Source organism: Saccopteryx bilineata, chromosome 2 (genome assembly GCF_036850765.1).
Source record: "Saccopteryx bilineata isolate mSacBil1 chromosome 2, mSacBil1_pri_phased_curated, whole genome shotgun sequence".
NCBI lineage: Eukaryota > Metazoa > Chordata > Mammalia > Chiroptera > Emballonuridae > Saccopteryx > Saccopteryx bilineata.
Genome location: NC_089491.1, coordinates 269375803 through 269400140, shown reverse-complemented (window position 1 = coordinate 269400140; position 24338 = coordinate 269375803). Strand labels below are relative to the sequence as shown.

The 24338-nt window shown below is 48.4% G+C and overlaps 1 protein-coding gene across 6 annotated transcripts in view; it reads right to left on the bottom strand.

Annotated features, from left to right (window-relative positions):
• HECTD4 (HECT domain E3 ubiquitin protein ligase 4) overlaps positions 1–24338 on the bottom strand; it is a 197399-nt gene that overhangs the window by 16851 nt on the left and 156210 nt on the right. For all 6 annotated transcript variants that reach the window (XM_066260527.1, XM_066260528.1, XM_066260533.1 and 3 more), the window contains 12 exons: positions 21790–21927; positions 18775–18911; positions 17429–17589; positions 15261–15442; positions 13909–14114; positions 13488–13618; positions 13005–13210; positions 10276–10455; positions 7549–8855; positions 6393–6600; positions 1936–2159; positions 1704–1855 (listed from right to left, as the gene is read on the bottom strand). In XM_066260527.1, coding sequence (XP_066116624.1) covers positions 1704–1855; positions 1936–2159; positions 6393–6600; positions 7549–8855; positions 10276–10455; positions 13005–13210; positions 13488–13618; positions 13909–14114; positions 15261–15442; positions 17429–17589; positions 18775–18911; positions 21790–21927 — 3232 coding nt within the window. The remainder of the gene's footprint in view (positions 1–1703; positions 1856–1935; positions 2160–6392; positions 6601–7548; positions 8856–10275; positions 10456–13004; positions 13211–13487; positions 13619–13908; positions 14115–15260; positions 15443–17428; positions 17590–18774; positions 18912–21789; positions 21928–24338) is intronic.

Here is a 24338-nt window from a genome sequence, read left to right as displayed (position 1 = left end):
CAGCTTTGTTTGGATCCAGAAAGGTTTACTGAGTAAATTATCAGGACAAATGATGTTGTCAGATGTGAAAAATAACAAAGCAATGCTTTTCAAAACATTCTTTCTATAGACTTCAGAGCTGCACTGTCCAAGAATAAACCACTAGGCAGATGTAGTTACTTAAGTTTAAATTATTAAAATAAAATTACAAATTCAGTTCCTTGGCTGTACCTACCACATTTCAAGTGCTCATGTATGGCTAGTGGCTATTGTCTTGAATAGCATATGCTTAGAAACTGCACAGATTTCTAACCTCAGAAAGTTCTATTAGACGGCACTGATTTAAAGGCATCATTAAAAAGACCCCTTGTTTTTCTGACTATTTTAACAATTCTGCTAGATTCTTGCTAGGTTGCACTTTGCTGTCAGAGTTCCAGTTACGAGTACTTGAGAGTTATGGGCCACCAGCTAAAGAATATTCTATTGAATCTGTGAGCATGTCCCCATGGAATAGTACATCACTATTAAAAAAAGTAAAGAGGGGCCCTGGCCGGTTGGCTCAACGGTAGAGCATCGGCCCAGCATGTGGAAGTCCTGGGTTTGATTCCCGGCCAGGGCACACAGAAGTACCCATCTGCTTCTCTACCCTTTCTCCTTTCCTTCCTTTCTCTCTCTCTCTTCCCCTCTTACAGCCAAGGCTTCATTGGAGCAAAGTTGGCCAACTCCACAGCCTCTGCCTCAGGCGCTAGAATGGCTCCAATTGCAGCAGAGCAACGCCCCAGAGGGGCCGAGCATCACCCCCTGGTGGGCATGCAGGGTGAATCCTGGTTGGGGGAAATTGTGGGAGTCTGACTGCCTCCCTGCTTCTAACTCGGGAAAAGAAAAAAAAAAAGTAAGGAGGAAGTTCTCCCTGTGCAAGAGCAGCAGCAAATGGCAAGAGCAAGGAGATAGTGGTGTGCCCAGCCTGCACTGTCAGGTGTGTGTGCATCTGCTTGTGTGTAATGGGAGGGTTTGGGAAGGCTACCTAAGTGACACTGGCTGTCTCAGGGAGGGAAATCACTAGGCTTGAAGGGGATGGAAAGAAGAGAGGCTTTCACTGCCCATATTTTTAAATTTTGTACCATGAATTTTCAGTCATTTAAAGTTTAAGAAAAGATTGCATATGCATAAACACAATGTTATGCACTTACACATTAGTAGTTGCTATGTGTTGGGTAGTTCAATATTTTTCCATTCTTTCTTAAGATTTTATTCATTTTGGAGAGAGAGAGAAAAGGGGCAGAGGAACAGGAAGCATCTACTCCCATATGTGCCTTCAGCAGGCAAGCCCAGGGTTTCAGACCGGTGACCTCAGCATTCCAGGTCAACACTTTATCCACTGCACCACCACAGGTCAGGCAATTTTTTTCAATATACATATACTTATTTTATAGTCTTTCTATAATAGTACATATTATTTGTGAGGCTAACATAAGGAAGAATTTTTAAACAAGTCTGTACATCTTAGATGTTTTATTGATTTGGACAGGTCTGCTGCCCAGTCTATGTGGTCCAGGTTTTACCATCCTTGTGAATAAAATAAAATGTGCTATCAGCTGCCCAGCCGAGGACTGAAAGGACCAGCAGCAGAGAAGAGCTAAGATGTCTGGCCCCCTAGGAACCTTCTAGGAGATGACCCCATGGCCCCCTGCCCAGCCCGTCTTCCGAGCTGTGAAGAGGCCTACCTGACGCTGTTGAGTACAGCCTTGTCCTTGGCGGGAGGCTTGGTGATGGGCCGCTTGGTGCTCACCACCTTCACAGGGTGCTGCTCCTTCCCGGCTTTGCTGTACTTGCTCTTGTCGAACTTGGGCTTGGGCACACCGTACTTCCTCAGGATCTGGGGAGTGGCAAAGGGGGCAGGGCTTCAGGCTTCATCCAGGACACGCCCAAGGCATAGCACAGGGGTAGGGCAGCTACCTGGGTGAGCTGATCCTCCAGCACCTTCTTGGGGGGCCGGACATTGGTGAAGAAGACATGGAGGAGGTTGCCAGGTGTCTGGGAGTTGATCTGCTCTTTGCTAAGATAAATGTCAGACACTTTGATGGGCTTTGCCGGAGTCAGGCTCAGCATCTGCTCGGAATGGGCACAGCTCTTAAATATCTCCGTCAGCACCTCTCTGGCCCCGGGCACCAGCTTTTCACCTGTCATGGAATGGGGGAAGGAAGACAGTTCTGCTGTGAGCATGCTATGTCCGGTTAGCCCGGCAGCATTTTACTTATTGTTCATAAACAGTTCACTTTTAAAAGTGGGTATCAGACACTTAGTGGTGACTAAGAGCTGTTCACCAAAGCCTTCTTTCCCCTCTGGGGCACACACCTCAGTTACACATCAGCTTTCTCTGCTGCAGGGTGTGGCCCTGACACCTGGGATGTTAGCCACCCCTAAGCCAGGCCACTTCCTCTGCGCTGGTCCCCTCCTCTGGCTGCCCAGCATGACAAACCCAGGGTGGCAGACCTCAGCACTCAGCCTGGACTCTCACATGTGCAGGACATACTTCCACTGGATTTGAGCCACTGAACTCTTGGGTCTACTTATTATGGCATTTTAACCTACCGTAACTGAAAGAGCATATTTGTGATGGATAGTCCCAAAGGAACAAAAGGACACAGAACCTGCAAATATTTTTAGTGTAAGTACAAGCTGGTTTGTTTGCTTGTTTGTTTGTTTTGAGAGACAGGAAGCATCAACTTGTAGTTGTGTCACTTTAGTTATTCACTGACTTTCTCATACGTGTCTTGACCAGGGTCTCAAACCAAGCCAGTGACCCCCATGCTTAAGCCAGTGAACTTTGGGCTCAAGCCAGCGACCTTGGGATCATTTTGATGATCCCACGCTCAAGCCAGCAACCCTGCACTCAAGCTGGAGAGCCTGTGCTGGAGCTGGAGACCTCGGGGTTTTGAACCTGTAACCTCAGCATCCCAGATCAATAATCTATCCACCGCACTATCACTGGTCAGGCAAAGTACAAGCTGTTAAACAGTTATTACTTATTAGAGAACATGTTTCAAAACTGACACAATGAGCAAGTGAAAAGAGTCTTCTGATGTAAGAAAATTGCCCATGAGCACAGAGAAAATGCTTATTTTTTCTGATCCCCAAATAGGTGCTGCAGAAGGTACTCTCCCCCTTCCTGCAGGGACCTCTCTGATTGGCTCCCATGGCCAGGGGGCCCTTCTGAGGGGCTGACTGACTTTTCCTTCCTGTCCTGTGTCCTCATCTTTCCTCTCTGGGGGTGTAACACACAAAGCCACTCACTCAGGCCCTGCTAGGACAGCCACAGCACAAAGGCCATGCAGGCATCCGGGCTGAGGTTGGGGGACAGGTGACTTAGCAGAACCACAGCTTAAAGAAGATAGAGCAGGCCCGGCCGGTTGGCTCAGTGGTGGAGCGTTGGCCTGGTGTGCGGGAGTCCCAGGTTTGATCCTGGCCAGGGCACACAGGAGAGGCGCCCATTTGATTCTCCACCCCTCCCCCTCTCCTTCCTCTCTGTCTCTCTCTTCCCCTCCCGCAGCCAGGGCTCCATTGGAGCAAAGATGGCCCGGGCATTGGGGATGGCTCTGTGGCCTCTGCCTCGGGCGCCGGAATGGCTCTGGTTGCAACAGAGCAAGCCCCGGATGGGCAGAGCATCATCCCCTGGTGGGTGTGCCGGGTGGATCCCGGTCGGGCGCATGAGGGAGTCTGTCTGACTGCCTCCCTGTTTCCAACTTCAGAAAAATACAAAAAAAAAAAAGAAAAAAAGAGCAACACGTGTGTGGCAAATACACTACCAAAGACCGAGTCCCTTATGTGGAAGGTTTGACTCTAACAGAATCAGGAACTAGAATTCAAACAATTCAGATTTAAAATATGACAAGACTGGAAAAGCACTAATTATGGCAGAAAAAGACCTCAGGTTTCTCACAGGTCTGACACTGCCCACGTGGGCAGCCAGGGGGCAAAATACCTACTAACTGGGAACAGGACCACAGCGGACCACGAGAGCGAGGCATCCCCCGCCCCGCGTCAAACTCAATAGTTCAGTGAGCAAGGTACACGTTTTCACATAGTATTTAAAAAAATTAAAATTAATAAATAAAACTCATGATGAGCCTGACCAGGCGGTGGCGCAGGGGATAGAGCATCGGACTGGGATGCAGAAGACCCAGGTTTGAGACCCCGAGGTCTCCAGCTTGAACAAGGGCTCATCTGGTTTGAGCAAAAGCTCACCAGCTTGAGCCCAATGTCACTGGCTCAAGCAACGGGTTACTCGGTCTGCTGAAGGCTCACGGTCAAGGCACATAAAAAACAACAACAAAAAACCAAAAAAACTTATGATGAGCAAAATATTAAGTCTGTGCTAAGCCATATTAAAGCCTAATACAAAAGGAAAAAAATTAAAAATCACTAATATTGATCTTACCTTTATTTAAAACGTTAACAAGGCCCTGGCCTGGCTCAGTGGTAGAGCGTCAGCCTGGCGTGCAGGAGTCTGGGGTTTGATTCCCGGCCAGGGTACACAGGAGAAGCGCCCATCTGCTTCCTTACCCCTCCCCCTCTCCTTCCTCTCTCTCTCTCTTCCCCTCCCACAGCCAAGGCTCCATTGGAGCAAAGTTGGCCTGGGTGCTGAGGACGGCTCTGTGGCCTCTGCCTCAGGTACTAGAATGGCTCTGGTTGCAACAGAGCAACACCCCAGATGGGCAGAGCATCGCCCCCTGGTGGGCATGCCGAGTGGATCCCAGTCAGGCGCATGTGGGAATCTGTCTGACTGCCTTCCCGTTTCCAACTTCAGAAAAATACAAAAAAAAAAAGTAAATAAAATGTTAACATTTTGTTGATCATGGATTAATTTTGACTTGTATAAATATTTCATTAAAATGTTATTTATCTAGATTATTAATTTTTTTTTGGAGCCTCATCTCACCCTAGTCCCAGCGCTGAGGGGACATTTAAAAACTTCATGATTGGGGAATAAAAATTTGAAAGAGTAACAACAAAACCCATACTCAGGATTATCACACTCTTGTATACAAAACCCAAAATAAACTCAACAATCCTCTTATGAAATTTCAAACAATAATAAAGATTTAGAAAAAAGAACAGGGATTAGAAGTTGAGAGACTAGTATAAAATAAAAATGAGAACACAATTACAATTACAAAACAAAAAACAAGCAATCACTGCCACTTCTGCAGGGAAGCTGTGTGGTTGGCGCTGCAGGTGCCCTCTCCTGTTACAGCAAGACAAGTGGCAGGCCCGCCAGGCGCCACCACATGGGAGCGCTGCAGTGACAAAGGGGGGCTTTGTGGAGAAGGAGCTGGGACCGTTTGCTTCTTCTCCAACAGTTAGTTTTAAAAGGTGAAGCATTCACTGATTTCAACCACGTGACCGAACGATTACCAGCAATGAACATAGCCCATTCTATCCCTGCAGGACAGAACCTGAACAAGGGGAAGCCTGGCTAAAGAGAAAAATATGACTTGAATGCAAACCCATGTTCTAGTCTGAAGCTGGCAGTGGCAGAGCCACTCCTGGTGGTCCCTGCCCAAGACCACGCCAGCCCTGACAGCTGGGACAGCTTGTCAGCCAAGCGACAACCCTCTGCCCTGTCCCCCAGCACCCAAGTCACTCCTTACACCTGCAAACCCAGGGTGCCTCGGAGTTCCTTTATAAGATGTTACAAATACAGGAAATGGGGAGTGAGAGGGCAATACTTTTTATTCCATTTTCCTGTAAATTTAAACCTTTGAGTAGTGGGTTTCTTCGTGCTCGCTGAGCCCCAAGAGTGAGTTTTTTTCCAAAAAATAAAATTAGTTCCAGTTCCAGTTTTATTAACTTAAAATCATGCTTATTTGACAATCAATTTATGGAAACAAGAAGAACAAACATTTGCCTTTTTTTAATGATGCCTTACACATTTTTTTTTTTCAGAGACAGAGAGAGAGTCAGAGAGAGGAATAGACAGGGACAGACAGAGAGGAAAGGAGAGATGAGAAGCATCAATCATTAGTTTTTCATTGCGCATTGCGATACCTTAGTTGTTCATTGATTGCTTTCTCATATGTGCCTTGACCGTGGGCCTTCAGCAGACCGAGTAACCCCTTGCTCCAGCCAGCGACCTTGGGTCCAAGCTGGTGAGCTTTGTTCAAACCAGATGAGCCCACGCTCAAGGTGGCAACCTCGGGGTCTCGAACCTGGGTCCTCCACATTGCAGTCCGATGCTCTATCCACTGCGCCACAGCCTGGTCAGGTGCCTTACACATTTTTAAAATAAAAATTTTTGTACGATTGTACTCTGGATGGTCAGGAGACACGAGGATGTACATGAACGTTCGTACTACTCAAAGGGTTAAAACTGCTCAAAAAAAGTCTATTAATCAAAAAATTTAATAACTCACCTTTAATGGACTTATCATTGAAATAATCTTCTAATCCTGGGCTCCCCTGAGTATCAAACAAACTCTGATTTACTACAGACACAGTGAGAATCTCTTCCGTTGACATTTCCATCAGTTCGTCTTCACCATCCAAACTTGACAAACCTATCAAGTCATTATTGTTAAATAAACTTGCTCGAATTTTCTCGATTTTGGCTCGGGATCGTATCTGTGGAAACAGAGAAATGGCTCAGGTTTGGAGTAGAGCGTGATCTCTCCTTCAACACCTATGGCCTCCCCTAGGGAAGCTGTTATCTGCACTGGCCACCTGCCCTCTGGGCACACCTCACCCATGTACCAACAGAAGTTACTTTCAGGGAAACAACTCAGCTGGGAATCTGTCGCTAAACCCTGGGCAGGTCGGTGCCTTTACCCCAAAGCCCAAGAGACTGAAGTCCTTGCTGGGCTCAGAGAAGTCGCCAGGAAGAAGGCAGTGAGGTTAAAGGCGTGATCTGAGGAGGGGACCGACAGCTGGACCTTGAGCCCCTTTCGAAGCCGGCAAGGTTGTGCCAATGCATTCCCACGCTCAGTGAGGGGAGCGCAGATGTCACTCCGAGCCTGAGTCCCGTCACACAGGGACGCAGGAAGTCATAGGATGCAGGATTTCTAAGTAAGGAGGCCCAAGAAACAGATGGGATATTGAAGTAAAAGTGTAACCCAGCCACATGTGCATCATCTGAAACTTAGCATCACCTGGAACACTGGTAAGTGCCCTTTCTCATTGCTCCAGGAAGATCCTTCCTGTGACAGCAACGTTAACAACAACCCGAAGCCCCTCAGAAAGATGCTGGTGTAATTGAGTTGGAATGCCCTCAATAGAACCCACTCACTGGGAAAAGCCTGCCCTTTGGGCCCCTCTGCCTCCTCCCCACCCAGCCATGAGCTGCGTTTATTGCCTGAAGTCAGACTTGATAGCACTCTTAGAGCTGTGACCTCAAATTCAGATAATCAGTACAACAAATCACTGCTGTTTCCACAAGCTGCCTCGGGGAGCCCCTAAGTGCCCGAGTGGCACCTATTAGGAAATCCCTAGGAAATAACACTGGACGCTTTAAGTGGCATGCGGGAGTCAAAGTGATGGTGATTTTAGTAGTTGCCAAGGTGTGGGTGCATTTACCTCCACGACCGCGAAGCCCTTGATGGGGCGCGCCACCAGGGGCTGGTTGTCCAGGGACGTGACGGTGTACATGGAGCCCACGTCCGCCACTGAGGCTGTCTCCGCATTGTCCAGCGGCTCCCCCAGGCTGCCCAGGCTGCCCAGGCTGCCGGTGCTGCACAGGGAGATGTCCAGGCTCTCCTGGCTGGACACCACGTGGGGCTCCAACAGGCCCGGGGGAAGAGGCAGCTCGAGGCCTGAGGGCAGCGGGTCCACAGATAGGTCGCTGACTGTCTGCGAGATGCCCTGGGAGCTGCAGATGGAGGCCTGACTGGTGGAGGCGGATGCACTGACGCTCATGGCGGGGGTCAGGCTGCTGGACGTGCTGACTTCCAAGCTGTCCGTGCTGGGGAAGCTAAGGGTCTTCTCCTGCTCGGCTTTCCCATCACTGCCTTCGGCCTTATCTTTTGGCTTCTTGGGGTCTTCGTCCTGCAGGGGAATGTAGATCTCGTCTTTGAAGACCCCGCCGTGGGCATTGCAGGCTTTACGGATGGCCCCTCTGACGATGCTCTCGTCCAGGTGGGTGGGGATGCCAGAGATCACCAGCAAGCGGCTGTGGGCGGTGGGGCCCACCAGGGCCTGGCAGGCGTCGGCGATGGCGTCACTCGTCACACCCAGGCCCTGTGGGTCCTTCTTGGTCAGGTGCCGGAGAATGATGAGCAAGGTGAGTGCTCGATGGAACCATAACATGTCCTCGGGTTTGCTGCCCCCGATACTGAGCATGGTGGGGTCGGAGTCCCCGGAGCGGGAGGACTGGCGCTTCCCAGAGGAGGAGGCCTTTTCCCGCTTCATCTTGACTTTCTTCCTCTTAGACAGGAGGCTGGGGCTCTGCGGTGTCTGTCCTGGGGAGGACGACGAGGATGAGGACGAGTCACTGAGGTTCGGGGCGGTCGCTGAGGTCACTCCACTAGCCGTGACACTCATGTTGGTTGGCAGGGTCACTTCGGCCACTGCCAGGCAACCTTCCATGAGAGCATGGAAATACGTAGAGAACCGGCCCTGGTCGGTAGCTGCCACTGCCCCTGCGCCCCCACAGGCACTGCCTGAGACCCAACTTTGGGTCTCCTCGTCATACAGCTTATGGAGCTCTGACTGCAGGGCCATAAGCATGGCCAGACAGGGGTTCAGCTGCAGGGCGATGGATGAGGACAGGCCGACGGGGTGCTTCCTCTGCTCCAGGGCGTGCACTGTGCGCAGCAGCTCTGCCAGCAGGTGGAACACGAGCTCCTTCACGCAGGCAGCCATGTCCGTGGTCCACAGGAAGTTTCCTGAAGCAGAGACAAAGCAGTGGCAATCACTCATGGGACGCTCAGTGTGTGCTAGGTGCTTTCTAAGCACTTCGGTGGACTCAACCCTCATGGGAGCCCTGAGACAAGCACTGCAGTGTTGGCTCCCATCGCACAGGCGAAGATTCAGAGGGTCGCAGAGCTAAAGGTCTTGCCCAAGGTCACAGCTACCCGAGGAAGAGCCGAGCAGGCTGCTCAGAGCCCAGGACCTTAGCCCCTGTGGCACAGCGACTGCCTGGAGCTGGCGTCTATAGTGGAGGCCTGGACTCCTTACTTTCTTTCTCATAAGGGTATCGGGGCTGATTGGTGACAAGTCACTAAAACAATGTTTCCTACTCCTGGGACGTTCACCACTGGGGGCACATGATCCAATTTTACCCCAAAGCACAGAAACACACTGAAAAATCATCCCTTTAGAAACCTTCCTTTAGTCCTGCTTTGGTCAACAAGAGGTACTCGGAACAGGGAGTGGGCCCAGACCAGATCCTCTGACAAGATTTCATAAAGTAACTACTTATCTTTCTATTTTTATAGTTATCTTCTCATTATGTATGGCAAGGAACACTAATTTTCCATTTAAAGTAACAACATCAAGTTTTCTTTAAAATTAAAGTTTAAAAAAAGGAGAAAGGAGGTGACTATCATAACAACAATTAAACACCAAAAGGCATGATTTGCAGACATGACAGAAGTCACAAAGGTGGCATGAGAATGCCGAAGATTGAACAAGATGGACTGCAAATTTGTACCAAGGTCCCCTTTGTGATAGATGTGTATTTCATCACACAGCTGTGTTACAGACAGTGGTTCCCAAGGGCCAGATCTGGTGGACTTATCAGAAATCTCCAAGTAAGCCCAACATCTACAAAGGAAGGGACTCAGCTCCCTGCTCTCAGGGGAGATGCTGTTTGATAATTATAACTGGAAATAAATTCATGGTTGTCATGGGACATGGGAGCTCACAGAGCCATTCACAGAGGACACCTTTAATCTCCAAACTTATGATAATGGTATAGATTTATGTTTTAAAGTAAAGGAAATACAACTAATCTTCCTGTCATGGTTAGTTGCTACCGCCTCAAAATATTGGAAATCTCAGCAGATCATGGATATGGAAGACTAGACTACACCTTACACTCAGTTACCCAAGCCCACTTCAATGATGGTAACCTGAGAGGGGCTGTCCCTGCCTGGGTGACCTGTGCTCACTCCCTTGCCCATCTCGCCAGCTCCTCCCCGGGCCCCAGGACAGCTCCTCTCTGGGTTCCCCCGGGCCCCAGGACAGCTTCCCCCCCCCCCCCCCCCCAAGCCCCAGGGACAGCTCCCCCGGGCACCGAGACAGCACTCCCAGGCCCTGAGACAGCTCCCTCAGGCCCTGATCCGGAGGGACAGTAAGCCTCACCCAGCAGCTCCACCACTTGCAGGAGGACAGATGTCGGGATGGTGTCAGGCTCATCTTCAGACTTCCCCTCGCCGTCCTCAGACTTCCAGGACAGCAGCTGCTCTGCAAAGGCCACAGCCAGTGGGAACTCCAGTGGCAGAGAATGCAACACCAGCACAGCTCCAGGAGGTGGAGACACTCCTAGGAGAAGGGCCCAGGAGACGGTTTGTGATTGGCAGTCATCCGAAGCCTGAGAAAAAGACCTCCCAGGTGTCCGTGGAGAAATAGGGCCAGAAAGCCTGGCCACTCATCTGCTGAAGGCAGGAGGAGCCAGGGCATCCTCCAAGGGGTCCAGTTACTGGTGTGACAACAGGACAAATGGAAGCAATGGGAACAGGAAGGACAAACATTCCTCAGTCAGAAAGCAGCCAGCCTGATGACTCAGCACGAGACACTAAGTCGGATTTTAAAAGATGCTTCATTGGAATAGTCCCAGGAGAGTGGAGAAATACCAGCCCCCTGGTATGGCTGCAATCCCATCAGAGCATTGCATTTACATGGTTGAGAGAGGCAATTAACAGAACCTTGGGCTTGGACTCTCTTTCATTATCTTCTGTCATTGCCATGGTCCAAGTCTGACCAAAGCTGCCCACAGTGAGAGGAGAAGGACTCTGTGGCCTGCGGCCCTCACATGCACTGCATCCCCCCATGCAAGTACCAGTTAGACTGAGGCTGGAGACTAGGGCTCCCAGCCAAGTTGGAAGGAACCATGCTGACTGGCTTGCACTTTGGGGTGAACGTGTACACGGGGATGTTTACTTGGGAAGGACAGGTAAGACAGAGATCCTTGGCGTTTAATAAAAAGTTGCAAAAACAGCTAGCACAGGGAAAATACTATGAAAAAAACAGACCCTAATAAAAAAAGATTATAAAGTTATTTAGCAATGACCAAGTCGCTTATGAAGTATCCTTTCATTTCTTTTTTTAAAAAAGTTTTAAAATTGATTTTAGAGAGAGAGGAAGGAAAAGGGAGAGCAAGAGAGAGATAGGAACACCGATCTGTTCCTGTGTGCGCCCTGACTGGGGATCGAACCCGCAACCTCTGGACTTTGGGTTTAAACTCTAACCAACTGAGCTGTCCAGCCAGGGCTGTCCTTCCATTTCATTCCCTACAGATGTAACGCCTCCAGGACTGGGGCTGTGCAGAAGCCAAGGCCCATGTTTTGGGCTGAAAGTTCAACTATATCTTTTTTTTTTTTTTTTTGTATTTTTCTGAAGCTGGAAACGGGAAGAGACAGTCAGACAGACTCCCGCATGCGCCCGACCCGGATCCACCCGGCACGCCCACCAGGGGTGATGCTCTGCCCACCAGGGGGTGATGCTCTGCCCCTCCAGGGCGTCTCTCTGTTGCGACCAGAGCCACTCTAGCGCTTGGGGCAGAGGCCAAGGAGCCATCCCCAGCACCCAGGCCATCTTTGCTCCAATGGAGCCTCGGCTGCGGGAGGGGAAGACAGAGACAGAGAGGAAGGAGAGGGGGAAGGGTGGAGAAGCAGATGGGTGCTTCTCCTGTGTGCCCTGGCCGGGAATCGAACCCGGGACTTCTACACGCCAGGCTGACGCTCTACCACTGAGCCAACCGGCCAGGGCTCAACTATATCTTATCATTGTCTCTAGCAAACATGTTTGTCTTTCCTTGTCAAACACACCAAGAAAGTGCAGTGACTTTTGAGACTAGGCTCTCCTCAGAAACAGCCGGGTGGGGGACACAGAGCACAGTTGGCAACAGCCTCCAGGTTTACAGTGATGGAGCCCATACATAAACTTAAATCCATTGAGGCTCAACAGCAGATGCCAGGGAGACAAGACAAACCCAGCCTCCCAGCCTGGTCACAGGCTGTTAATCCCTTAGACAGGGAATAGACAGTCAGAAGCCCATGCCCCAGGGACCACATCACACCCATGAGGTGCCAGTTCTAATGAGACCGCAAGGAAAGGCCACTGGGATTATGACAGCGGAATGATGGGACTATTCTGTCAGGTCAGTGAGAGTGCAGCTGTCCCAGCACTCACTTAGAAAAGGGGAGGAGGTCCCGCTGCTGTCTGGGCAGTGCTGCCCGGCCTTCCCAGGCAGGAAAGCCAATGCTTTTTGCTTCTGCATCTAAAATACACTGCTCCAACGAGCCCTATTCTTTACTGATGGGGAACTGGAACACAGCAAGGTATGGGGCACAAAATCCTTTCTATCATTAAAAGGAAGGAAACAGAGAATGACTTCAGGCCGTTCTTTTTTTTTTTTTTTTTTCATTTTTCTGAAGCTGGAAACAGGGAGAGACAGTCAGACAGACTCCCGCATGCGCCCGACCGGGATCCACCCGGCACGCCCACCAGGGGGCGACGCTCTGCCCACCAGGGGGCGATGCTCTGCCCATCCTGGGCGTCGCCATGTTGCGACCCTCCTGGGTGTCGCCATATTACGACCAGAGCCACTCTAGCGCCTGGGGCAGAGGCCACAGAGCCATCCCCAGCGCCCGGGCCATCTTTTGCTCCAATGGAGCCTTGGCTGCGGGAGGGGAAGAGAGAGACAGAGAGGAAAGCGCGGCGGAGGGGTGGAGAAGCAAATGGGCGCTTCTCCTATGTGCCCTGGCTGGGAATCGAACCCGGGTCCTCCGCACACTAGGCCGACGCTCTACCGCTGAGCCAACCGGCCAGGGCCAGGCCGTTCTTATCACACAAGCTGATGCAGGACCTACCCAATCTGATGTGGACCTTGTCTGTGGAGAGGATCACAGAAGGGTACTGGTTGGTGGTGGGCGGAGGTGTGAGCCCAGTGTTGGCTGGAGATGCGTCCCGTGGGTAACAGACGGCCTCAATGAGGTTGAGCTGGCCATTCCGCTTGACCTTGTGACCGAGCCCGTACACAAGCACGCGTGCCCACGGTGCCTTGTACAGGGAGGAGCTGGGGAGGAGGGATGAGAGTGAGAGGAACCTGTGCTCATAGGGAGGCCCACAGGCGCTTTGTCAGGAAAGAAAGGGTGAGGACTGCGCACATGTAAGTCATCCCCACCCCGTTTCAGGTGGTCGTTCTTTATCAAGACTCATTTCTATAACTGCAAATTATTTTCAAATGTAAGCAATAAAGAAAAAAAAACATTTTGAGTTTTCTTCTGTCAATTTGCCCAGAATCCATTTTACTTTTCTCTCCCTATCGCAGCACTGAGGAAGCAACAACTTACTCTTTGCGGAATCCAGACTGACTTTCTTTGCAAGACACGACGACAAAAGCCGCCCCAGGGAAATTAACATCCATACTGACTTTGGACTCGGAGACTGGAAACTCTTCGGAAGGAAACTGCTCTGGTGCTGTCTGCAAAGAGACATTTAACAAGGAAGGGCCCAGGCTAAACACGGGAGAGCTCTCCACCTTCCCCGTCCCTGGCAAAGGGCAGAGCCCCCACTCGCTGTCACAGGTTCAGAAGGACAAGAATGTCCTTCAGAGGAAGGATACTAGAGACGGGACAAGGCAGTAGTGTCAAAGAGAGAAGATCAGTGCAAGGGTTGCGGGGTGGGCAAGGGGTGGCTTGGGGAAAAAGAATATCATTTCTAGGATGTCTCGTGAGACATGCAATCAGGAATACTAGAGCTTTAGATTTTTACCTGCAGGAAAGAGCAGATCTGTCTTGTCAGCTCCAGAAGGCTCTCCTCGCCCTGGTGCAGGGTCCGCGTGATGGCCACGTTGAGCCACTCTCTCACAGTCTGGGAGCTGCCCTGGTAGAAGAGGTCTGTGGCCGAGCAGTTCTGGGCATGGACGCAGTGCTGCAGAGACTGGACCAGGAGGATAGAGCTGGAGCTGATGGTGCCGTCTGCGGACAAGGAGGAACTGAAGTTTGCCAGAACCACAGCAGCCAATGGCTGTGGATTTTCAGCAACAGTGAACAGACTGTCCAGATACCTGGGGTGGGACAGCTTGGACATAATGTCTGAGATAACAGATGCGACCAATCTGATCCTGGCTGGGGGATTCAGGAGGTCAGGGCTCCTTAAATTTTGTTTTCTTTCAATCAGCACAACTATTTCCTGAAATAAAATCTGAAGTGAAGGCCCAAGAAGAAGAAAGCTGCTTGGGATCAGGGCTCCCCTGAGCGCACCTGAGCTGTCAGGCAGCCCCAGCCCACCCCATGCTGCACCGAGGAGCTGCAAGGTGCTTGGAGCGGAATGTACAGAACGAGTGTCAGGTCATCACAGCAAAGCTGCTTTCACAAACAGTTTAGAGGCTTCCAGGTCTGTCTCGAGCTTCTAAGTTCTCGGGGTGGGGCAGTGGACCCCAAGCGCTGAGGTGAACTGGTGCAGGTGGAGGTCACAGACGGACTGGCACTCCACAGCCGTGAGGTGTTCTCTAGGCTCAGAGTGCCACCGTCCCTTCACCTCTTGCTCTCATTCTGGTTGCTGGGAGGTTGAGGTAGGCAGGCTGAACCCAGCGGGCCCTCAGCCTTGGGATGGCTACGCAGACTCACCACTGACACTCAGCAGGGCAGCCTGTGTCACACGCAGCCCCCGCCCAGAGCCCCGAGGCAGCACACAGATGCGCTGGCAGACAGAGCAGCCCGGCCTCAAGTCTCAGTGGTCAGCAGGTCTGCTTTGGAGGAGATGATAACAGGAGAATCCTGCTTTCTTTAAAGTGCCCAAAGAAATGTCTATGGCAACAGGACAGCGACGAGATTTCATAAATAATACCTAATTTTTCTTGATCCACAATAAGTTTGGGAAGCTCAGTGAATGCTTAATAGATTAATGACCAAAAGAGTGATTACATTTTTCAAAGAGTGAGCAAGTACTGCCAAGGCCATTGCAGTTCTTCAGTGCTGCTGTCTGCACTCGTCTGAGGGAGCCGCATGAGCACACTCCCCTCCTTCACGTGGACAGTGAGTGCTGAGCACACGCATGCGCTCAGAACTATCCCCACCTACCCATGCTAACTCTGCGGCGCTAGCAGCCGGGCCATACTTTACCTGGGAGGGGAGGAGCGAGGAGCTGGTTGGATAGAAGCTGCAGGTGCTCCAGGGTGATGTCACGGATGGCAGGGATGTGGAAGAGGCGGGTGAACAGGTGTGGCAGCTTGGGGGCAAAGATGTTGAGCAGGGCCACGCGGCAGTACAGCCGGGCCAGGGCGGCCTCGCAGCGTAGCAGCTCTCTGCAGGGAACAAGGCAGGGAGGTCATGGGATGCCGACGCCCTGGCCCCTGCGCACTGGGCTACAGACCTCCGAAGGGAAGGGACCATGCTCTCTTCTGGTCCCATGTTCTGTCCTCCAAGTTAGTGACTCACGTTTTGGCAAAAAAAGACATCTAGTTATGTTTGATTTTTCCCAGCTTAAAAGTCACTGTGGAAAAAGTCATGAAAATATATGTCCACACAAAAATTTATATATGCATGTTCATAGCAGCATTACCCATAGCAGACAAAAAGTGGACACAGCCCACAAGTCCCCGGAGTAATGGTAAATCTGTACAAGGGAGTGCTGTCCAGCCACACAAAGGAAACGGAGTGCTGACTGCCCATGTCACCACATGGATGAACCCGGAGACCATGCTGTGGAGTGAAGGCGACAAGTGCCACAGAGTGCCTGACTGCACTTATACAGACTGCCCAGAATTAAGCAAACCCATGGAAACAGAAAACATCGCTGGTTGAATGGACACGGACTACAAATGGGGACAGGGTCTCTCCTTGGGATGATCAATAGGTTCTACAATCGACTGTGGTGATGGGTGCAGAACTTCATGAGTATACAAAAAACCGTTTTTAGTTTGATGAATTTATGAACTAATTGTTTTGAAATGGCTCATTAGTGACTAGGCAGGTCCCGCTTTGAGTTGCAGCTCTTGGGAAAGAACCTAACCTAGCTACTGCTGAGCACAGAAGGAAAATGACTCCTATCTGGAAAGCGGCCTCTGGCCTCGGGAGACCAAAGGGAGATTCCTGGTGGGAAGCCAGAGCCCTGAGCTTCCTGGAGGATGAGCTCTTGTTGGAATGCCTACAAGGTGTACCTGCAGAGCTGCTCCAGAGATTTCGGCCTCTACAGTATTTGGGACATGGGGATGCGCAGCCACCACGTGAATACTGGCCACTGGCCAGTCCTCACACCTAGATTGTCAGGTGGGTGGGTGGGGTCAGAGAACAGTGTCTGATCTTTCTGCTGGAACATGCATGGCAGTGCGCTGTGGCCCAGCATGCATCCTGGCCTGTATCTTTCGGAGTGCAGTCAGTACAGTGTGGCCATTTCAGCTTTGTGATCACATTGTTGAATGAACTTCCGACCATCCAGAGGGGTGATGCAGTATGTCAGCGGAGTTCAGCGAGGGCAACGCCTGAGATATAGTCAAGTTGGTTCAAAACTGACACTATGAGAAAATGTGATACTAATGGATGCAGAACATAAAAAAGAGTTTATGGAAACTTTAATATTTTCCTCTGAGTTGCTACAAGAATTGTTAAGACAGAAAGAAATCATTCACTGGGGCACGTGAGGGAATTTTGCTGGACCATTAGGCTTTACCTCACTGAGAGTGGGCACCTGCGCCCTAGAGAGCACCCCAGCCCAGCACTCCGCGCACTGCTGGGCACGAAGCAGGCACCAGGATGCTTCCAGAGCTTAGAGAGAAAGCTGCTACGCACACGGCGTCTGGATGTCCTTCTTAGCTCTCTCTTCTTGACGTGCTTTTCTCTGTAACCTTCTCACTCTTCATCTCCTCCAGCTCATAGCAGAGCCTGTGCCACAGGCCAGGTCACCCTGCATCCCACAACTTCCCTCCCCTACCACTGCAGGGGTGCTGTTTTCTCTACTAGCTGCCCTCTCTCCAACTCCTAGCTTGGAAGGGAAGCTTTCTTCTCATTGATGAATGGCACATGCAGTAAAACAGAGGAAGTGGATTTCTGTGACCCACTAGAAAGAAGAGCTCTTGGCCCTGGCTATGTAGCTCAGCTGGTTAGGGCGTAGTCCCGATACACCAAGGTTGTAGGTTTGATCCCCGGTCGGGATACATATAAAACTCAACCAGTGAATGCATAAATAAGTGGAACAACAAATTGATGTTTTTTCTTTTTCTCTCTCCCCCTTCCTTTCTCTCTCTAAAATCAATAAATTTAAAGAACAAAAAAGAAAGAAGGGTTCATTTTACCTGTGAATTTGAAGGTTGGTATTGTCCAGTGTGACCAGTCCATTGGTGGCAGTTCTTCGGTAGCCTGCTGGGGGCCTTTCCAACATATCAATAGGATACCAGTAGCGGACCAGCACACCCTCACTGCGGAGGTACGTTTCAACCTGCACCAACTCATTTACCTATAATAGCAAAAGGAAATGTCTATTTGTTTTTCTGCATTGACTTTCTTGCACCCAGTTTTAAAATACATGTGTATATACATATAAAACCAAAGTTTTATAGCAGTAAATGCTAGTTTCATGTCACTGAGTCTAAAAGTTCAAAGACTACCGGTTAGTATTGTACTGATAGTATATTTAGGTTTTTCATACCAGTTGGCAAATTTTTACTGGTCAAATAAATTAAAGTGCTTCAATGCAATTATTAGTTTGAAATTTAAAAAGAATAGTGCTTTATTTCAGCAACAGTTCAATGTACATTGTTGCCAGGTAAATTTTCTGTTCGTTGCTTTGATATTACTACCTTGCAAAAGTAGGGCATCTGTCTGGTGGCTCTATTTTATTACTAAGAAAATAAAAAGGAAGCTCATGCAAGATGTGAAACTTTCCATTTCAAATTGTTAATGGTACCTAACATTAGCAGTATCTCTATCTAGATAGATACTAAAGCTTACTTACGTGGTGCTAGATACTTCTATGTCAGAGACTCTTAGGTTTAAACTACACACTATTTCATCAGTTTTTCTGACGTGGGAAACATCTTAAATGCAAGCACGTTCATGCCACCTTCGGGTCATGGAGTCGTGGCTTTCAAACAAGACCTCACTCTCAAAAGCAAGTTTTAGCTCTCCCCTCACTCATCCTTTTCTGTTCCTTTTCTCCTGCCCCAAATCCTTGCTGAGCCCTGAGAGGACCCTCCAAAATGGAGAAGAAAACAACATCTAGTTTAATACACAGGGAAACTGAAGCTGGGAGGACCAGTGAGATGATGTGATTAAAACCACAAAACTCTTTCTGTGACTTGTGTCTGTAACAATCACAACAATGACAGACACTCCATTCATCAAGGCCAGTGGGAGAATCTCCCCTTGGAGCTTGGGCAGACAGAAAGCACGGACAGTTTGAGCATGGCTGGTAGAAAGAAATGGCAGAGGGAGGTCTGAAGGGGTCGACCACACTGAGAGTGGAGAGTTTATAATTCCTCAGCCCTGATCTGGATTCTTCTCAGGGAAATCACCTGGCACAAGAGCACTTAGCCTGGTTTCTTTACCCCTAATTTGAAGAGTAACCCATCTGTATGATCACTTTTAAGGTACTTGGAGTCTGGGCATGCAAGTCTCAGTGTAGAAAAGGCTGTGCACTCACTGAATCCACGTCTAAGACGACTCCATGGAGCCCGAAGGTTTTCAGCATTCCTCGGATGGCGAATTTTGGCAGAGCAGTTCCAACGGTGCTGCTGGCTACGTTATTGCTATCTGGAGAGCGGGTCACTACTGTGAGACCTGAGTAGGGGAGAGGGAGAAGTATTTTCAGGTGCAAGTTCCATCATCACCTCGGGAACCTCTATGTTGGGTTCTAAATATCTTAGCAGTATTTAGCAATACCCTCAGTTTAGTTATAGCAAAATGGAACACAGCTTGGTCTGGAAGATGACACAACAGTGCTATAAGAACTCTCACAATTCATCAAGAAAAGCCAACTAAAAATGGGCAAAGGATTTGAATGAACATTTCTCCAAAAAGAAATGAAAAGATACACAGGAGAAGATATCAGCATCATTTAGTCATTAGGGAAATGCAGGTCAAAGCCACAGTGAGGAACCACTTCACACCCACTGGATGGCTATAATCAAAGAGACAGACAATAGAAAGTGTTGGCAAGGATGTGGAGAAATCAGAACCCTCATACATCGCTGGTGGAAATGTAAAATGGTGCAATCACTTTGGAAAATAATCAGGCATGGCCCTGGCCGGTTGGCTCAGCGGTAGAGCGTCGGCCTGGCGTGCGGGGGACCCGGGTTCGATTCCCAGCCAGGGCACATAGGAGAAGCGCCCATTTGCTTCTCCACCCCCACCCCCTCCTTCCTCTCTGTCTCTCTCTTCCCCTCCCGCAGCCAAGGCTCCATTGGAGCAAAGATGGCCTGGGCGCTGGGGATGGCTCCTTGGCCTCTGCCCCAGGCGCTAGAGTGGCTCTGGTCGCAGCAGAGCGACGCCCCGGAGGGGCAGAGCATCGCCCCCTGGTGGGCAGAGCGTCGCCCCTGGTGGGCGTGCCAGGTGGATCCCGGTCGGGCGCATGCGGGAGTCTGTCTGACTGTCTCTCCCCGTTTCCAGCTTCGGAAAAGAAAAAAAAAAAAAATCAGGCATTTCTTCAAAAAGTTAAACATAAAGCTACCATGACCCAGCAATTCCACTCCTCATATAAAAATGAAAACACCTGTCCCCATAAAAACTTGTATACAAATGTTCATAACCAAAAAATAGAAACAACCCAAGTGCCCATTAACTGATAAATGGATAAACAAAATGGGGTATAATCTGTACAATGAAATATTATTTTGCCATGAAAAGGAATGAAGTGCCAACATGTACTACAACATGGATGAAACCTGAAACATTATGCTATGTGAGAGGCCACATGTTGTACGATTCCATTTATATGAACTGTCCAGAAGGCAATCTACAGAGATGGAAAGTAGATTAGTGGTGGCCAGAGGTTAAAGGGAAGGGGGAATGGGGAGTGGCAAGGGCATAGAATTTCTTTTTGGGAGGTGAAAATGCTCTTGAATTAAAGGTAATAGTTTGATGATTGTGCAACTTTGTGAATATACTAAAAACTGCTAAATTGTATGCTTTAAAAGGGTAAATTTTATGGTATTGAATTAGATCTCAAATAAAAATTTAAAAAAAAGGAAAAAGAAAAGTAAATATATATTCCTGCTCCTGTCCAGGATGTCTGAATATTTTTGTAAAGGTCTAATCACGAGTGGTTTTAAATTTTATTTTCTGTGATTTTTCATATTTTCATTTTCTCAAAATGCATGACAGATTTTTATTTTTTACTGGTACACTTTAGTATATAAAAATCATTTGGGTCTGACCAGGCAGTGGCACAGTGGATAGTTTCTGGCTGGGACGCAGAGGACCCAGGTTTGAAAACCCAAGGTCGCCAGCTTGAATGTGGGCTCATCAGGTTTGAGCAAGGCTCACCAGCTTGAGCCCAAGGTCGCTGGCTTGAGCAAGGGGGTCACTCAGTCTGCTGTAGCCCCGCGGTCAAGGCACGTATGAGAAAGCAATGAAGGTGCCAGAACAAAGAATTGATGCTTCTCATCTCTCTCTCCTCCTGTCTGTCCCTATCTGTCCCTCTGTCTGTCTGTCTCTCTCTCTCACACACAGACAAAATCATTTGGGCTTTATATTCAATTAAATTCTTAACTGAGATTATAATATTGTAAGTTTACAAATGATTGTTATATTAATTCAGTACTTTTTTAGCACAGAAATTGAAATACCTAAGTTCAAACTTCAGATTTGTCAAACAGTCTTCAAATATGATACAATACAGACATTTCATAAAGTTACCGTATCATTCACATTTTGCAATTTTGAGCTGTTTATACACAGAACAGCTCTCCTATGAATATGGACAAACTTGACATGCCATGAAGCTCAAAGTTGGATAGTTAAGCCAAATACTCAAAACTGTACCATCTTTGAAAAGATCTTACATTTCTAGACTAAATACAACACATAAAGAAAGTTGTGAACAATCCCTCCTCATTATGGTAAAAAAAAGTTGCACGATAGCTTGAAATTTTGCATAAAACTCCATATTATACCTTGGGAAAGTCCAAGATATAAGACGATAATGGGTTAGGGTCCTAAATTTTATTAGTAGAATCCATAAAATTCAAATGGGCATTAGTAAAATAAAAAAATGTGTAATAGATTTTTTTGTGTGTGATAAGATTTTTTTGTGATAGATTTTTAATCAAAAGAATAAACTTGCTCTGTGAAAATTCTAAAAAACACAGCACAACCACATATTCCTGGTTTATCAGCCCAGCAGTCAGGACTAAGCCTTGAGAAGCCCACCTGGACTCCGCCCACCCACTTCTCTGTACAACTGCCCGGCCTCAGCCTGCTCATGCTAGTGAGCTCTGGGAAAGTGTGTGAGGCCACCAGAGGTCAGACAAGTGTCTACTTGTGCCTCACCAAGAAGTGTTAGGCCTCATGTGGCAGAGCTGGGACGAGGTCACATCACTCAGAGTAAGGAGAGGCACCTGGGGACAGCCAGCAGCTGCTAGGCTCAAGCTTATGCTGGGGAAACACAACTGCTCATTGCACAGGATGTTCATAGCTGAAGTAAGGGGGAAAGCAAAACCTTTTCGAACTTTATCAATTGTGAACTTGTTTGCTTCGTCTTTGATGTCTTCAATGGTGGGAAGGTAAAGGTCTCTTGGGATGCCACCGTTTTCCTCATAGAGAAATTCAACCGTCTGTCGGGCAATATCCACCATGCCTAAAAAACAGAGCAGAGCTGGTAACTACCCAAAGAACTCAGGATCTTCAGGTCAACCATGACACTGACTCATACCTAAAATGAGGTGAGAACAGATAAGATAAGGTAGTTTTGCAGTGTCTACCAAACTTAAAGTACCCAATGCCTTATTTCTAGGAATCTCTCCAATCTCTCCCACAGAACACAAGCATGAGTGTACAGAGAACATTCTGTAGTATTGCTGATAAATATAATAAGAAATGGAAATAACGAAAATATTCATCAACACAGAATGGTTATAAATGAATATTTCATTTTAGTTAAGTCTATAGAACAAACTCTAGTACAAATGGAAGATAAGAAAGTGAGGGTAATTATTTCCCCTCCCTCATACATTTCTGTACTGTTTAATTTTTACTATACTAAACACATGTTCCTTAGTGAAGAGAGACAGACAGCTATATAACTTCTATCCAGTACTGGAGGCTGCTCTGTTCTTCCTTCTTGGGGGAGAACACATCATCCTGTTCAATACCAAGAGTCACCATTAATTAATAAACCAAGTAAATAAATGTCCAAAGCTCTGTTGACGTGTGCACTGTGGGGAGGACAGAAGGGTGGGCATGACGTCCCCCCTTGTCGAGGCTGCCTGAGCTCCCTGCCGCTCGCTTGGGAGGCTGCGGGTGACACAGCCATGTTGACAGCATCTGCTTTTAGACAAGGCTCATTGGCATCGCACCTGTCTGCCTTCCTTTATCTGCTGGCCTTGCTGTAATGAAAAGGCACAGCAATTTTCTGAGCACAGTTTAGGAGAAGGCTGAAATCAAAGAAGGATGCTTACAGAAAGAAGTGTCAGAACAAACACGAGGTGGGGCGTGATATTAGTAGATTATGGAAAAATAACCTTTGCCACATTTTCCAAAGAAATAGGGGTAAGGTGAAAAAATATTCTGCTGTCCTGTCAGTAGGAAACCAGGAACCGGAGAGAATAGCCCAGAGGTCACTTCCTTAATGTTCTGTGGGTCACCCTCACAGAGGTGGTCCTTTGGGCCCACCTTCTCTACATCCTCTTTCAGGCCTTCTGCCACTGCTATAGTGAAGGATGTTGTATTTGGAAGGTGCATGTTTTATGTATAAATTAATATATATAGTTCAGCTGGTTGGCCATACACAGATGGGGATCCCAAGAGACTGCCTGGGTAAGAGGTAAGTCAGGGGCCATGGGCACTTCTGGGTGAGTCGGGCTGGACCAGGACTCACTGTGCTGGCTCTGGTCCACAGCCTGCTTTGGATAATCACATTTTCTGCTGTGCTGTCTAGACTTTCCCTCCTCTGAGCTGGGAGCAGAGGAGAGTAAGGCCCACTTGGCCACAGACAGTAAGGATGGCTCCAGACAAATAGTAAAAGAAAAGAAAAAAATCCTAATTTAAGCAGGACCCATGTGGAAACGAAAGCACAACGACAAATGATCATATGTGGGAGCTTTCTGTGAACACATGTAAAGTCTCTCCCCCATTCTTACTCTTCCAAAGTAGCAAGGCTCCCTAAATAAATGCCTCATTTCTCTAACCTTAACCCTGTGGTTCCGAGTTAGCTCCAGGTCTCAGCTAAAAACCATGTGGGTAGAGGAGCCATACTGTGGCTTCGTGCTCTTGCCTTAGGACAATGCAGTCTGTCATTTCATGACCTGTTTCCCCCTAGGATGTGCTCTGAGAGAAGGGACCACCTCGGTCTTGTTCACAGATGACTCCTATCCCTAGCACGGGGACTGGCACTGGGAGGCCCATGCTACATGCATGGACAAATGAGTAGACAAAGCGATGACGATAAAAATGGTACTGAAACAAGCCCTCCTCACTCAGTAAATCAATGGCCAGCACTGTGGCCTCAAGGTCGGCAATGAGGAATTTGGTGTCATGTTTATTAAGTGCATGTCATCTGAAAACAAGGTAAGATCTGTTCTGCTGTCTGATACGACACAAAAAGGGTATGCCATCCAGATGTGGAGAATGAATGAGGAATAATGAACTACCTTTTTTATCTGTAGGACCTACTATATTAGAGTCTGTGGCTCCTCTACTTAACCCTTTGAGTAGTGAGTTTTTTTCATGCTCACTGAACCCCAGGAATGAGTTTTTTCAAAAAATGAAATTAGTTCCAGTTATAGTTTTATTAACTTAAAATCATGCTTGTTTGTTAATCAATTTATGGAAACAAGAAGAACATACATTTGCTTTTCTTTTAATGTTGCTTACACATTTTTAAAATAAAAATTTTTGTACAATCGTACTCTGGATGGTCAGGAGGCTTGAGGACGTACATGAACGTTTGTACTACTCAAAGGGTTACAACCCCAGTGGCTTCGCACTTTACACAGAACACAACTCGAAGTCCCTGCCAAGGCTGGTGCTGCCCCCTGCTCCTTCCCTGCT